Source organism: Lynx rufus, unplaced genomic scaffold, assembly GCF_022079265.1.
Source record: "Lynx rufus isolate CCGP_SWC_20201006 ecotype Redwood Valley unplaced genomic scaffold, mLynRuf1.p SCAF_7, whole genome shotgun sequence".
NCBI classification, from domain to species: domain Eukaryota; kingdom Metazoa; phylum Chordata; class Mammalia; order Carnivora; family Felidae; genus Lynx; species Lynx rufus.
In genome coordinates, this window is record NW_025814889.1 from 55415930 (window position 1) to 55432314 (window position 16385).

A 16385-nucleotide genomic window follows, 5' to 3' on the forward strand; every position below is an offset into this window, starting at 1 on the left:
CTCAAAATCATAAACACATCTAATGATGAGTTAAATCACAGAGAGCATTACCTGGTCTGCCACTGAAGGATTGATTGAATCTATTTATTCTTTGAACTTTAGTCTGGAAAAAACACATTATGCCTGATACCTTAAGAACTCTCTCCTTACTAGACAGGGAAAAACAGAAGCTTGAGTATACTTTTTCAAATATCCAAACTCTTTTTATGATCTTTCCAGTTAAGGCTTTGGCTTTACAAAGCTACTATAAATGTGGTGACTTCTTGGTAACAGAAAACAATTTAGATGAGGGAAAAAAAAACTGGTTAAGGATGCATCAGTATTACTAATATTAATGAACACAGAACATTCACATTCAGTAGATAATGAATTTGAGTGTTTTATTTTCTCACTGATTAGAAACCTGTTCTTTTAATCCTCTTCCAATAACAACTGGAGACACCAACAAAAAGGAAAATATATTCTTACAAATAAGAGTACAACAATACTGAATACTCATGATAACCTCTATACCTGAGAGCTATTTAACAGACTTAAAATTATGAGAAAATATAGCTGTTGACTTACCACTTAAAGTAGCTTACATGTTTTAATGCAACCTGCTATTCTTAAAGGTAAAGTGGCTTAATCATTAGAAAAACATCAGTAATGAACTTATTTAAGCAGTAGAGTCTAGGAAAGAAAAACAAAAAGGAAGTATCCATATAGGAAATACAGTAAAGTGTCATTGGTAAAGTGACATTGTTACTAAGTACAAAGTCCCACAACACAACAAATAAGCTTTACGAAAGAGTAAAAATTTAAGAAGCCACTTTATGAAGGTCAAGCTGATGATCCATTAAGTAGGTTATGACTGCATTATTTTAAATCCATGTATTGTTTCAAGACATCCCTTCACATGTCTGCACGGACAAAAGAAGCAAAAACTCCATCTTCTCTAGCCAAGAGGCTTTCTGGAGTGTCATATTCTAAAATATTTCCTCGCTTCATCACAATAACTAGGTCTGCCGTCAGAATAGTGTGAACCCGATGCTGTGAGTGAAAAAAAACAACATGTATTTGTTACAGATTTCAAGGTACAGGCAAAGCTATGGAATATGCATATTTCATCGATTATTCAGGGACAATTCTTTATCTCGGGGCACTAGGAGGTGCACGAAACACAGCCTCTTTTTCTTCTTTAACATATCATTATTTACATACTTTTAAATGCTGGCCAGTGTAACTGGGTTTGGGATGGGCTGTATTAAATTGAGTGTAGCTAATACAGTAGTTTCAGTACTGTCATGGATGTGTAAGGAGGCTAATTTTGTTTGTCAAATAATTAAATGATAAGAAGAACCATCATGGACCATTTGGGTTATCATTTAGTCTAGACTAAAACGATCTCTTGTGTGGAGTCAACTAATTTGTGGGCTAACACACATCTGAAGAACCTTGGAAGGTGGTTCAATTCTGGGAACACAATATGAGGAAATCCATTCTGGCATGCAGTATTAGAATGAATTATCCGGGACTTTAGACACGCCATGCTTTAGTCTTTAGACATCACTGCCACACACTTGTTCTCTCTTTCCACCTAGTACCCTTTGGAGAGAAGCTTTGGGATTAGTAACTAATAATAAAAACTATCACTTACTGAGCATATGCTATACATTAAGTGCTCCACACACATACTTGTTAATCATCAAAACATTCCTCAAATGTGGGTGTTATCTCTCTCTGCTTTGTTTGCAAGACCACTGTGGCTCACAGAGATAAAGCAAAATCAGGAGATCACATAGATAATAAGTAGCAGAACCAGGATTAAAACCAGACTTATTAACTTCAAAGCATGAGATATTTCCACCCTGCTATCAAACTGTTTTGTAGGGAGTATCTGGTACCTTAGAGGATTGTTTGCCTACCATTATTAGTGTTACGGTTAAGAGCATGAACTTTGAGGTTAGACTGGACTTGTATTTTGGTTTCATCATGTTTGGTTGTGCGATCCTGATCAACAAACTAAATTTTTGTATGTCTCAAGTTCCACATCTGTAAAATGATGGTAATAATATAGTACCTGCCTCACAGAATGGTGGTGAGGATCAAATGAGATTATCCATGTAAAAAAAAATCAGCACCTTGTCTGACACATACAAGCAAATACTAAATGTCAGACACTATTATTTTTTTTTATTTTTAAAATTTACAAGGGAAAAGTCTGTGCTGTGGGCTTTTCACTTCTCTTGGTAAGATAAGTGCTGAGAAATAGAAATATAATGTGAACCACAAATGTGAGACACATGTAATTTTAAATTTCTTAAAAGCCACATTTTAAACCATAAGTACACAGGTGAGATCTATTTGAAGTTATATTAAATCCAGTTGATTTTTTTAAGTAAGCTCTACACCCAGTGTGGGGCTTGAACTCATAACCTTGACGTCAAGAGTTGCATGCTCTACAGATTGAGCCAGCAAGGCATCCCATGAAATCCATTCTAATGATATATTTTAGCCAATATATTTAAAATATTTCAATATATAATCAACTTAAAAATTATTAATGATATCTTTTACATTTTTCTATAAGTACTAAGTTCTTGAAATCCTGTGTGTTTCACACTTACAGTATCTCTTAATTTGGACTACTCACATTTTGAATGTTCAATAGCCACGTATGGTTCAGGGCTACCATACTGGATGTGGACTATGCAGGTCAAAACATCAGAATGCTGATGGGAGTGACGGACCCAGAAAAACCATCTGTTTATCTGATACACAATTTTCCAAAGTTCCTTCTCCTTACAACCCAGCATCCAACCTAAAACCATCCCCAGGACAAAGGCCTATCTTCTTCCCCGGGCCATGTAGATGGAGTAGTCTCAATGCTTATGCTCTCAGAAAAGCAAAGAGACATAGGTGGACAGCTAAAGGTGAAAAGAAAGACATATACGGAGTGTAATAAAGATGCCAGCTTAGAACATGTACCAGTATTTCACATATCCGTAACAAACCTATCATTTACTGACTAGCAATGAATGACATAGGGGCACCTGGGTGGTTTAGTCTGTTAGCGTCTGACTTCAGCTCAGGTCATGATCTCGCAGTTTGTGCGTTTGAGCCACGTGTCTGGCTCTGTGCTGACAGCTCAGAGCCTGGAGCCTGCTTCAGATTCTGTGTCACCTCTGCTCTCTGCCCCTCCCCCGCTCATGCTCTGTTTCTGTCTCTCAATAATAAATAAATGTTGAATGATATATATTTAGGAATTACCAAAATTTGTAGGATACTGCTTATTTATTTTTGAGAGAAGATCAGAATCACTTGTATACCCATGCATTTAGAAAAAAAAAAACTTAAGGTTAATGAATAGTTTAATATCTGCTGTGTATTTTCCCTCCAAAAAAGATTATTCTTCAATCATCATATCATAGATGCTAAAAAAGGAATTTGGCCTTTAAATCCATGAAAAGAATATTATAAACATTGCCTTGTTTTACTAAAATAACATTTACTTAAAAAATAAAAATAAAAACATGGAAAAATCTTGGCCAATGAAATATGTATGTGGTGTCTATTCAATTAATCAAAAATATTTTTTTCTTGAGAAACTGTGGTGTCAATTATAATAGCATTGATGCAATTTTTGAAATGCTCTAGAGAAATTAATTAAGAGTGAAGAATAAATCACTTTCATAAATAAATGCCATGCACTATTTTCGTGCATGAAGGCTTACTTTCAGAACCCAAAGACATTTGTCTTTTGAAGTTCTTTCACTGTTTTCAGTCGCAGTCAACAAAATTAACAGAACAGCTTTTAGCAGGGAAGAAAGAATAGTAACTGTTAACATAGCTGAGAATCATTCTACAAGGGTTCTGTCACAAGTTGGTGGTTTTCTCTTTCTGTTAAGAGCCTGTTAAGAGAAGTTGGTCCCACGGTAATTCATCCTACCCATGGCTTTCTGGGTTCCAATGGGGAGGTATCCTAGTGACTACATTAGTGGTCTTGAAATGAAGAATGGGTGAAAGATACAGAAGTCTATGAAAAGTATTCAGTGAATGTAGGCAGATAAGAAAGAGTACATAATTTTTTGGTTAAAAATAGAAATTTTGCTGTGGGGTGCCTGGGTGGCTAGTAGGTTGAGTGTCCGACTTTGACTCAGATCATGATATCGTGCTTTGTGAGTTCCAGCCCCATGTTGGGCTCTGTGCTGACAGCTCAGAGCCTGGAGCCTGCTTCAGATTCTGTCTCCCTCTCCCTCTGCCCCACCCCCGCTCACTCTCTCTCTCTCTCTCTCTCTCTCTCTCTCTCAAAAATAAATAAAGATTAAAAACAAATTTAAAGACATACAAATTATGCTCAAGTAATCTAGGTGTGAACTAAATGGGGCTACTCAGCAATACCATGCTTCATGCAGAAGACAGAAAACTAGTCTTTTGAGTAGGCAAGGGTCTGCTTCCCCCACCCCTTTACCTGCTCATTTAGGGGCAACAGGAAGTTCTTTCTCCCCCCAAATATCTCCCTACCTTCTCCAGGGAGAAAATTCTTGAAAATATTAGAGAACTGTTTTTCAAGTTAGCTAATTCTCTCACCCATTAAATCCTTCACACTCCAGTGTGAATGACTTAATCAGGTAACTCTCCTCCAGGACAGAGTTCATTGGGAAAGTGAGAAAAAAGTGGCCTTTTCTTTACCTAGGCCCAGTGTATAAAAGGTGGGCCCTGATGGGAGTCATTTCCTACCACTTTAAGAAAAGCTGCACTTCAAAAGGTTCTCTTTCCCCATGTATCAGTCACAAAAATGGAAGCATACAAGCACTTCATACATAGCTCCCAGTACTCAACGGTTAAACATAAATAATTCTGTAAATTAAATAATGCAATCTTCAGGGCACATAAGGAACATGTACAGTGTTTTTAAGGACACTTACAATATATCCTCAAAGAACAGTGAAATTGGTCCATAGGACAGAGGTAAATCTGATTCTCGGGTTTTCGTAAATACTACCTCCTGCATATATACATACTTAAAATTATGCATGTGCTTCATTAAGTATTGAGCATAACTGAAGCAGCAGGTTGAGCTGATTTGCATGAGAATACCCCATAGGCATTTCCTTCACCATATCCCTATCCCCTTTAATCCCTGCATTAGTCCTGCCTGACTGAGGGGATGCCAGTAGATAACTACCAGAGAATGGGCTAGTTGGCAGAGGAGCTGATGACGGTCTACTTGTTGGTCATCACCAAAGTGGAAAAGAGGCCATTCTTGTGGGCGAGCAAGTTTGGAACATTATCACACTCCACTAAAATACCCTCAGAGAAGACTAAAACAAGACCTGCATCCAAAATAGAAGAGACACGGTGCTGGAGAGAAAAGAGAAATGGAAAGACAAGAGTCAGCAAGACGGAAAATGTCCAGGTGATTCATTTAAAAAAGTTACTGTTAAACATTAAGCCTAAATGAGAGCAAGAAACCATCCATCTGCAGACAGGAAGAAGAAAACCATGGCCTACATTAAGTAAGCTATGACAAATACAAAGATGTGAGCAATCCTTCAATTGGTGCTCAGAGAAAGTATCTGCCTCAGCTGTATCTCATTGCTTTCTTTCTTGTTTAAACAGTTAAATGAATAGAAACATAGAAATTAAGTGTAAGTAGTAGCAGAATTGGTAGTCATTTTGAAGAATTTTGCTTCTGAAACTGCTCATCAGATGATTAGATTATCAAAAAGGAATTACCCCATGTGAATTACCATCTGTGTCTGGTGAAAAAACACAGGCATTCCTGCTGGAATCCTTAGATTTAGGATATCACATCATTAGGGGAGGTAGGCAGAACAGACAGTTTGGGGAAAAACAATATAAAGACTTTTAGAGCATAGCTGTGTGTATGTGTGTGTGTGTTTCACACATACAGAAGCATTGGCAGAGAAATATATCATTCAACGTACATATACTTGAATTGCCCAAAAGTTAAGATTATTGAATCTTGGAACAAAACCCAAAGAGGAATAAATAACTCTGTCTCCAATACTTACAGCTATTGTAACAACAGTGCGGTCTGCAAAAGCCGTCATTACCACTTTCTGCAAAATGTTTTCCTGTCAAAAAATAAATAAAGTCTGAATTTTCTCTGGACTTCTTTTTCTTGCCATACTATTCCTCCCTAAGACCAAAGACCCTCAGGCTTCTGAGAATTCCCGGCTCTTGTCTTCTGAGGAAGGTATGACAGGGGGCAGTGCCAGCAGCAAGCTTATGCTGGGTTCTGTATGTGTCTTCAAAAGGCCAATAAAACTCAGTGATCAACCCAGAATGACTGATAGACTTGTTAACCAGGGAACTGGAAGGGGAAAATGAAATTAAATGGGCATGGAAATGCTCACTTGAGTTATACCAAACAGTATGTATTCAAAACTAATAAAACCCTAAAATGGTGTTAATCTTTGGGTTAGAAAAGGGAAAAAGTAAAAATACATGCCCCAATTCAGATTTTGACCCATAAAAGAAGAACCATCTAGGCAAAAACCATTTTTATCCTTACCACAAACTGTTACCATTATACCCTGAAAGATGTTTTGGGTAATGATTCTCTCTCTCCTAGGGGAAAACTTGATTCCTAAGTCTTCTTAAGTTTATTTATTTATTTTGAGAGAGGGAGAGAGCGAGCGATCAGGAAAGGGCAGAGAAAGAATCCCAAGCAGGCTCCATGCTGTCAGTGCAGAGCCTCATGAGGCTCGATCCCACAAATCATGAGATCATGACCTGAGCCCAAATCAAGAGTCAGACACTTAACTGACTGAGCCACCCAGGCAACCTGATTCCTAAGACTCCTAAGTCTTAATATGAAGATTTCCTTCCAGTTAAGGTGGCCTATTGCCCATTAATTCATTCTCTCTTTCTCTCTCATCTCTTTTAAGGCTATATTATACTTATGATAATCCCCAATATTATAAATCATTAGTAATTAATACTAATTTTGATGTAGTTATGTTTATTTAGTGAATTGGCTTAATTAGAAACTATTTTATATGCTTCAAATTATGTTAACTTTGAGAAGGAGATACAACTTTCTGTAATTGGTTAGAATTACTAGAAAGAAATGATGTCAAATTAGCATCTCCATGTATAATTGACTCTTAATAATCTTGAAACCGTTTCATATGTCTGGATATTTTTTACCCAACCTAAAGTGTGCAGCAAGAGAATACCATACGTTTGTGGATGTTTTTTATTTTTGTCCTTTCTGATGCCAAACGTCTAATATCAAGTTAACTTGTAAAAGAACAACATTAATTGCTAGCTCATACAGTTTGTGGTTTAATGTGACATTTTCTCCACTCCATCACATTCTTCTAGACAGATCCTTCTTGGGTGTATTTAACAGTTTTAAATAATTTCTTTCAAAAGCTAAAGTTTCTGGCTTGTTCCTGTGATCACACTGAGAAGACCACTGTCAGTTCCAGTGAATCCTTCTTCTTCAAATTGCTTTAGAAAATGATGATTGATTTTGTTTATCAATTTCTATTAAATAGAAATTTGCATACGTCATTTTACAACTTCCATGGCATAAGACTTGAACACTTGAGTACAGTACAGTACTGTTGTCAACTGAGCATTGGAATTTTACTGCTTTAAGAATTTATCAAAAACTGGGGTGTCTGGGTGGCTCAGGTGGTGAAGTGTCCGACTTCAGTTCAAGTCATGATTTCATTGTTTGTGAGTTTGAGCCCCACATCAGTGTTGATAGCAGAGAGCCACTTCAGATCCTCTGTCCCCTTCTCTCTCTGCCCCTTCTCTGCTCTCTATTTCTCAAAAATAATTTTTTTTAAAAAAAGAATTTATCAAAAAGTGATGGCAAGTTTATTTTATGTTTACTGGTAGTAGGAATTGCTTTAAAAGTGTCATGTCTCCTTTATCACAATTTTCAATGTGCTATCATCTGTTGATTAAAGAAATGAATGAGAAGACACTCAAAACAACAGTACTGAGGATTCTGAACCCAGTTGGGGAAAAATAAGTTGTAATTTTTACGTGTGTCTCTCCAACTCTTCAATTTAAAAAGCGGAGATAATGTACTCACTGTGGCCATGTCAATGGAAGCTGTTGCTTCGTCCATGATGAGAATGCTGCTTTTGCGGACAAAGGCCCTGGCAAGGCAAAACAGCTGTCTCTGTCCAACGCTAAAGTTCTCCCCACCTTCAGTGACAACTGCATCTACATCAGAGAGAGAAGCAAGGATTTCACTAAAGAAATGCTACTAACATTTTCCTTGAGCAAAGTAGGGGAAAACAGTTATGTCCTACAAGAGCATGCTGGACCTCACTGTACTGCTGCAAAGATTTCATAGTGGGAGGGCAAAGAGGAATTTTACTTTGGGAAAATGAAGATGATCCTGGGCCTTCCTATCTTTGACAACAGATTGTAAATTACCTCCTTATACTAGGATATAAAATACATTCGGCATCTTGAAGACTGGAAGACCTTAGAGGTCATTTAATTATTGAACATAATTATCAAGGGGGATTATTTATTATAATTATCTGAGGCCCAGAGAAATGAAATGGCTTGCCCGTAATCACATAGCTAATTTGTAGTAGAGCTTGATGAGAAACAGAACATTCTTGACTCTAATATCCATTCTTTTTTCATTATACCATCCCACTGGACTGTAAGGTCCATGTGGTTAAGGACTGGGTTTTTGTCCATCAGTGTGTCCATCTGACATAGTGGCTGAATAAAACATTGTATGGATAGATGAATGTTACATCCTCATTATCATTTTTGTTTGCTTTCATCCATATGTCATAAACTGTCCTACTATGAAGTTAAGATAAATTCTGTTTCCAAAACATCTCTTTTATTAGGTTTCAAACACTTCTTCTTAGGGTCCTGGAGGTAAATTTCTATTGATCATATTCTCATTGCATCAAATTTTTATAATTTTTCACGCTTGGAGGCTATGCCTTTATCCTCCAAATTTTAATTTACATAATAAATAAGGAGGGTGATGGAGGTGATGAATATTCTTCATCAGAGTTGGCCTGAACCAGGGGCGCCTGGGTGGCGCAGTCGGTTAAGCGTCCGACTTCAGCCAGGTCACGATCTCGCGGTCCGTGAGTTCGAGCCCCGCGTCAGGCTCTGGGCTGATGGCTCAGAGCCTGGAGCCTGTTTCCGATTCTGTGTCTCCCTCTCTCTCTGCCCCTCCCCCGTTCATGCTCTGTCTCTCTCTGTCCCAAAAATAAATAAATAAACATTGAAAAAAAAAAATTAAAAAAAAAAAAAAAAAAAAAAAAAAGAGTTGGCCTGAACCAGATCTCTATCAAGCAGTTGATATAATCTTTATGGGGACAATGAGCATAAACAACACTCAATTACATGGTGTAAATACAATCCCCTGTTGCTTACACTGTACCATAACCCTTGAACATAATGCCCATGATTCAAAACAGGTGCATGCATCTTTCATGTGAGTGAAGAGGACTATAAAGTTTTCATTGCCTGTATTCCAACTACTAACGGTGTGAGTGTCTGTACCACGAGAAGGGTATATACGCATTATCAATTTCTCAAGTAGACTTACTGGGCTTACCATGAGAGACGTCAAAAATTATGATAGGAAAGTTCTTCCAGACCTCTGGAATTGCTCCCACGGTCTAACACTGGCAAGGTCAATAAAACTACCCTTAAAGACATGCTATCTCAATTTCTCTTTGTGGGATGCCTTCGCCTTGGAACCTAATTAAAATCATATTGTTTTTGAGTAGGTCCTCCTAACCAAATAAACTAATAATAAACATGGTTTTATTTTGGAAGCTGATTTTCTTTCTAGATGCCAATACAACACAACCAATATGGGAACTACATGTTATTTATTAAAATTAAAATTTATTAAAACAATTTTTATTAAAATTAAAATTAAATAAAATTTATTTATTATTCATTAAAATAATTAAAATTTATTAAAATCTAATTTAATAAATGTTTGATTTATTAATATTTAATAATTAAATTAAATTAATATTTAATTTATTACTATTTAATTTAATCAATCAGCTCTGATCTTTCTGATTACTTTCTTAAATTAGTTCAGATTTTTTTTTAATGTTTATTTATTCTTGAGACAGAGACAGAGCATGAACAGGGGAGGGACAGAGACAGAGGGAGAAACAGAATTTGAAATAGGCTCCAGGCTCTGAGCTGTCAGCACAGAGCCTGACGCGGCCCTCGAACCCACGAACTGTGAGATCGTGACCTGAGCTGAAGTCGGATGCTTAACCGACTGAGCCACCCAGGCACCCCATAAATGAGTTCAGATTTTAAGTCCAAAACAATAAATATTCATTTTTATGAGTTGAACACTGCATTGTACACTTTGTTGTTTTGGTTTGTTAATCACTTTCTTTCATTATTCAAGTTGTTGTTTTATTCTGTCATTTGCCAGAAGTTGTCTACCTTACTCTTGAGCTAAATTTATATCAGTGATTGTTTGAGTACGTGTTTTATCCCTTACACAGGTGGCTAAAACTGATACTGCAGCAAGGTCATAGAAAATGATGTCTTCACAAAATTATGTTACATAAATATAAGAAACAGTCCCTCCTGGGAACAAAGAAAATGGTTGCCAATGTGGAGAAACTGCCTGCTACTAAAAGGTACCTCCTACTTTGAACTTAGTAGCCACTTCAATCCTTTTACTCATTTACTGAGGGTTAGAGGTCATGTAGATCATGTGAGTAGAATGATCACAAGGAAATATTCTGATTAAAATGACCTGTACCACTAAAGGTGAAAAGACTGAAGAGTTAAGTGTATTAAGAGGAATATTTTAGAGTGTTCATATAGAACAGAATTTGTTATAAGGTTCATCCTTTTGCATCCCATGCAAATCATTAGATTTTAAGTGTCCTAATGACCTTTTGGAAATTATTTTAAATATAAGGGGATTTAATATGAATTATGTAATTCTAGCATAAAATATAGATAGAGATATATAGAATTAATTGCATATGTTAAAATAAATGTATTCTTTAGAAAACATACCTAGACCTCCTGGCAGGGATTTGACCATATTCTTCAGCTGAGCAATTTCTAGAGCTTCCCAGAGTCTGTCATCTGTGCATTTACACTCTGGATCTAAATTAAATCTGTAGGGGAAGAAATAAGTTATTTAGTCAATAAATAAAAATAAAGGAATTTTTACATATGCTTGCTTATTGCTATTCTTTCCTGAAAATGTAAATCCTGGGGTACCTGGGTGGCTCAGTTGGTTAAGCATCCAACTCTTGAAATCAGCTTAGGTCATGATCTCAGGGTCGTGAGATGGAGTCCCTTGTTGGCTCTGTGCTGGGCATGGAGCCTGCTTAAGATTCTCTCTCTCTCTCTCTCTCTCTCTCTCTCTCTCTCTCTCTCTTTCATTCTACCCCCGGCCCCCTGCACTCACACACGTGTGGTTTCTCTTTTTCTAAAAAAAAATGTTAAGTCCTGTTTGTTTTGGTTATTATTATATCCCTGGTACCTAGAACAGTGCTCAGGATAGAGCAGGCATTCAATTCATGTTTGATGAATAAATGAATGACCTCAATGTTATGAACAATGTTTTCTGATGATACAGTTAGTATATTTATACGTGAGACATGACATGGTAAAATTCATTATGTGGATTTATCCAGTTTCATATTATGTTTATGTAACTTGAATAATGTCTAGCAAAGTGTTTCCACAGAACTGATGATTATATGGGAACATATAATGATATCTACATGAGCTGTGCTGCACCAACCACAATAGTAGTATTCATCATAAATATATTCAGAGATAGAAATTCACTATGGTATCACTAAATAACTTGATACATCCACAACTTTTATTTATTTTCTTAAAATTCTTTTTTTTGAGAGAGCGTGAGTGGGGGAGGGGCAGAGAGAGAGGGAGACACAGAATCTGAAGCAGGCTCCAGGCTCTGAGCTGTCAGCACAGAGCCCAACGTGGAGTTCTAACTCACAAACCATGAGATCATGACCTGAGCCAAAGTTGGACTCTTAACCCACTGAGCCACCAAGGTACCCCTACACAACTTTTAATTAAAATGATTTTACAGCTGAATATTGAGCAACCTTACATACATTTTCTCTTCAAGACAAAAAGAAGTGGCAAATACTTCTTTGTAATTAAGGTAGAGGAGGGGAGCCAGAGAGAACAAAGGATGTATGGAAGGAGAGACATGACCTGGCAGATAATGCCATGGTGGGCTTTGGAGTCAGACGAACATTATTTGGAATTGGAGTTATAACACTTACTAAGTGTATAAACATGGACAAATTAGAGCTTCTCTGAGGTTTAAAATTTTCGTATGTAAAATAAGGATAATAATATGTATACTAGAGCAATGCTTTGAAGATTTAATGAGACAATATATTCAAAGCACTTAGAAGATAGTAGATACCTAGATACTGCCATTCTTTCTTTCTTTCGTTTTCTTTTTTTACTGTGGGAAACCATAAACCAGGTATCGAGAAGATTGTAGCGGCTTCTTAAAAGCAATTTTGGCTGAAAGAGTAATTGTGAGGGATAGGGGAGCCAAGGGATTCACTGAACTTAATATCTGCTGAGCCCAGGCCAGACGCATAAGCAATAGGCAGGATATCTGTAAAGGCAGAACACCTTAGAAATGTCTGTCAACAATCGCTGCTCCAAGTACAGAAGAAAAAGTAGCTTTTGTGGAGTCAAACTTAAAGAGCAGAGCTCCTAGAAATATATAAGGGACTGGCTTCTATAGGTTAATTCAGCAACTCTAGGGTTTCCCAATCCAAACTGTTGGTCAGAATATTTGATCTTATCATCCTTATTTTGTTTGTTTAATTGCTTTTTTATTTTTAATTAAAAATTAAAAAATTTTAATTATTTTGTATTTTATAATACATGTGTAATGTATTTTAAGTAGGGCCACACCCAATGTGGGGCTTGAATTCACAGCCCTGAGATCAAGTGGCTTGCTCTATCCACTGAGCCAGCCAGGTACCTCTCTGATCTTATCATCCTGATAACATTATTCACACCTACCTGAAAAATAGTTCTGAGTAAAACCCTCCCATGAGCCAAAAGGTAAATCCTGAAGCATACAGGTTTCTGTTGAATACATCACCTACCTAATAGAACCACTGAATAGTATTGGATCCTGCAAAATGATTGAAAGTCTAGAACGTAGTGTGTGCAGTGGTAGTTTTGAAATGTCTATCCCATCAATGACAATCTTTCCTGTTAAAGAGAAACAAAAATTATAAGCACGTAGTAAAATCAAAAGAAAAACAATATTGTTTACAAACGGAAAGTACTTGCCGGGTTCAGGGTTGAAACTCAGAAGATAAAGCTTTCCATTTAAGTATTAAAAACATCATTATGCATCTCTAAGAAAAATACACATTTTGGTGATACTTTATCCTATGTATTTTCCCTTAAGGAGATTCTCAGTTTCTATTCAATTTCTGTGGTTCATACAAACCAAAAGTACTTTTTCTCCTTAATGGGTCTTCTTTCTTCCGATATTCCTTTACCCTCCTTCCTTGTTTATTTTCCTTCACAAGATATTCTATATACATTTACCTATCTGTTTTAATTGTCTTTTTCTCCTAACCACAATAATAACTCCTTGAAGACAGTGATTTTTATCTAAATTATTTACTCTTGTATTGATTGAACAGAACATTGCTTTGCAAATAAGAAAGGAAATTCTATGACATACAAATCAAATTTTAATGAATTTCTCCATACTGTGTTTAGACTTATCAGAGACTTGTGCAATCTTGATGTTTTTTTCCTCAAATTGATAAGCTATTTTATCATATCACTTTGTGTAAAGACAGTATTGCCCTATGAAATGAGTGGCCAGGTGAAAAATGGCAGGTGGGAGTCCCTTTTCCAGCTAGAGTTAGATTCAAGAAGAAGCAAAGTGATCAACTTAAACTTTCTTTCGGGAGTACCACATTATCTATTAAAATCTTAATAGCTTAATGCTAAATAAGAGAATCAGTCATTGATAGTTCACATGGAGCCTAAAATCATGTTTCTGGATTCGTGAGGAAGGAAAAGGCTAATCTAATATGTACAGTTACAGCCACAGGTTTTTTGTTTTTGTTTTTTGAATGAAAAGTGTCAATCAATTATCTTTGGATTATGTCATTGACTTACAATGCAAAACCACTGAAAGTCCTCAAAGTACCTGTGTATTATTACTCGCCATGGAAGGGCAGGCTGCTAACCCAGTGGCTGATGCCTACTCTGCTTCTGAGTCTAAACCCTGAAGAGACTTCAATTCCTGTTCATCTGCGCTGTTCATAAACTGACCTCTTTATCTCACAAAGCTGTTGTGTAGATTACATTAAGTAATATAAACTGTCAAGTATAATAAAAATGTGAAGTACTAAAAAAAAAAAAAAAAAAAAAGGGGCGCCTGGGTGGCGCAGTCGGTTAAGCGTCCGACTTCAGCCAGGTCACGATCTCGCGATCCGTGAGTTCGAGCCCCGCGTCGGGCTCTGGGCTGATGGCTCAGAGCCTGGAGCCTGTTTCCGATTCTGTGTCTCCCTCTCTCTCTGCCCCTCCCCCGTTCATGCTGTGTCTCTCTCTGTCCCAAAAATAAATAAAAACGTTGAAAAAAAAATGTGAAGTACTATAATTGTCAGCATAATCATTTCAGATAATAATAGGAAGCACTTCCTTGAGCTCATGATCAAGCACATTGCTGGATCCCCTTTTATTCAAGATTGCTTATGTGCTGGGCTATTTATAGGCCACTTGATAGACTAAATAATGTGACATATTTTTTCTAAAGCAAAGATTAAATTATTTTCACGTATCATATTAGTAATTTTGTGGATGCATAAATATTTTTGTATGTTTTCAACATGTGCTTGGCAGTTTGCAGCTTTGCTGCCTCACAAAATGTTCAACATCATTAAACCATGTTACTAAGATGATAGTAAGAGTCATGCAGCAAAATTAATAATGTAGATTACTTATCTCCTTGCATTTTTTTCCTTTGATGGGAATGGATATATTTTTAGTTTCCCCTATTCCTTTCTCTTAAAATGCCACCTGAATCTACTGCTGTTCAAAATGGATGGTACTGTTTTCGTTTTACCAGTTTATTAGAATTCTTCAACAACAGTCTCTAGAGTTGAGTTCAAGGCTAATAATTTTATTAGCAATTCTATGTTCATTCTTTACTTCTAGAGTGTTTATCTGGGACACCTACCTCAAGCCATGGGTTGCAGGACACAAAGTCCTTATAAATATTTGTTTGTTATTTCTGCAGGATTAGGTAAGTTGATGTTGCATTTTTTTAAGGAAAATCACCACATAGTCATGAAAAAAAAACTGAGTTAGTAACTTACCATCAAATATATCAACCATTCTGAAGAAAGCCAGAGATAATGATGATTTCCCACTGCCAGTTCGGCCACATATGCCCACCTAAAAAAGCAAATGTCACCCAAAGAGAAGAGGACACAGAAAACGGGCAAAAGTAGTTTTAATTTAGACAAGATACCATGGTGAAACTGCATTTCTATTTAAATAGTTATAATAAATCATTATTCTTTTCTTAGGGCTCCTTTATGTATTATCATTAAGATGAAAACATTGAATCCTCACCAATATTCAATGACTTCATTCTAGCTCTTTTGATGTGTATGTGGTTGTGTTGTTTTTCCTTTATGGCTTAATTTTTGTGTTTAGTGTATTGTTGGTCTAATAAGTAAGTATTCAACTTTATCTTAGAAGTGATGATATTATAACAAACAAGACTGATTCAATTTTTTTCTGCACATTTTCTCTTTTTAAAGTAACTAAAACAAACCATTTTGGGACTAGAGCTAGTACAAATGCAAAATTTCTCAAGGGGATGTCCAATATGGCTTTGAGCCAGAAGCCAAAAATTTGGAAAAACACATGTATTGTTGATTTCCCTGATCTTCGTGGGAGACTAATGAATGGCAATATAACTTAGAGAACATGTATTTTATCCTGATCCTATCTCCCCTCTCTTTTATGTAGATAATTTGATCTGTAAAGTACCAGGAGTGTTACATGAGCCCAGTGAGAATGTACTTGGCTGGATGTCTGAAGAGCTTAGGTAGTGATAAAATGGCTCCATCAAAGGTTTTGTATGAAACAAATGGCAATGAATTCCATACCTTTTGCCCAGGTTTGATGTAAGCCTTGACGTGTTTAAGAACAGGTTTCAGATTATTTTCGTATCTGACACACAGATCATGAATCTTGATCTCCCCTTCCTGTGGCCAATGTTCTGGAACTTGAGAAGGATCTGGGGGGTGAGGGTGGAGTAGGGGAAGTCAGAGAGAGAGGAAGAGAGAGTGGAATGGAGGGAGGGAGAAAGGGACAGAGAGAGA

General features: G+C 36.6%; 1 protein-coding gene across 3 annotated transcripts in view; it reads right to left on the reverse strand.

The window, feature by feature from the left end:
• Positions 1-894: 894 nt before the first annotated feature.
• ABCC9 (ATP binding cassette subfamily C member 9) overlaps positions 895-16385 on the reverse strand; it is a 130983-nt gene continuing 115492 nt past the window's right edge. For 2 of the 3 annotated variants that reach the window (XM_047066153.1, XM_047066155.1), the window contains 7 exons: positions 16170-16300; positions 15369-15447; positions 13128-13236; positions 11023-11126; positions 8063-8196; positions 6021-6083; positions 895-1032 (listed from right to left, as the gene is read on the reverse strand). In XM_047066153.1, the coding sequence (XP_046922109.1) occupies positions 895-1032; positions 6021-6083; positions 8063-8196; positions 11023-11126; positions 13128-13236; positions 15369-15447; positions 16170-16300 (758 nt within the window). Of the gene's footprint in view, positions 1033-5208; positions 5347-6020; positions 6084-8062; positions 8197-11022; positions 11127-13127; positions 13237-15368; positions 15448-16169; positions 16301-16385 lie in introns of those variants that run through there. The other variant, XM_047066154.1, reaches the window with a different exon arrangement.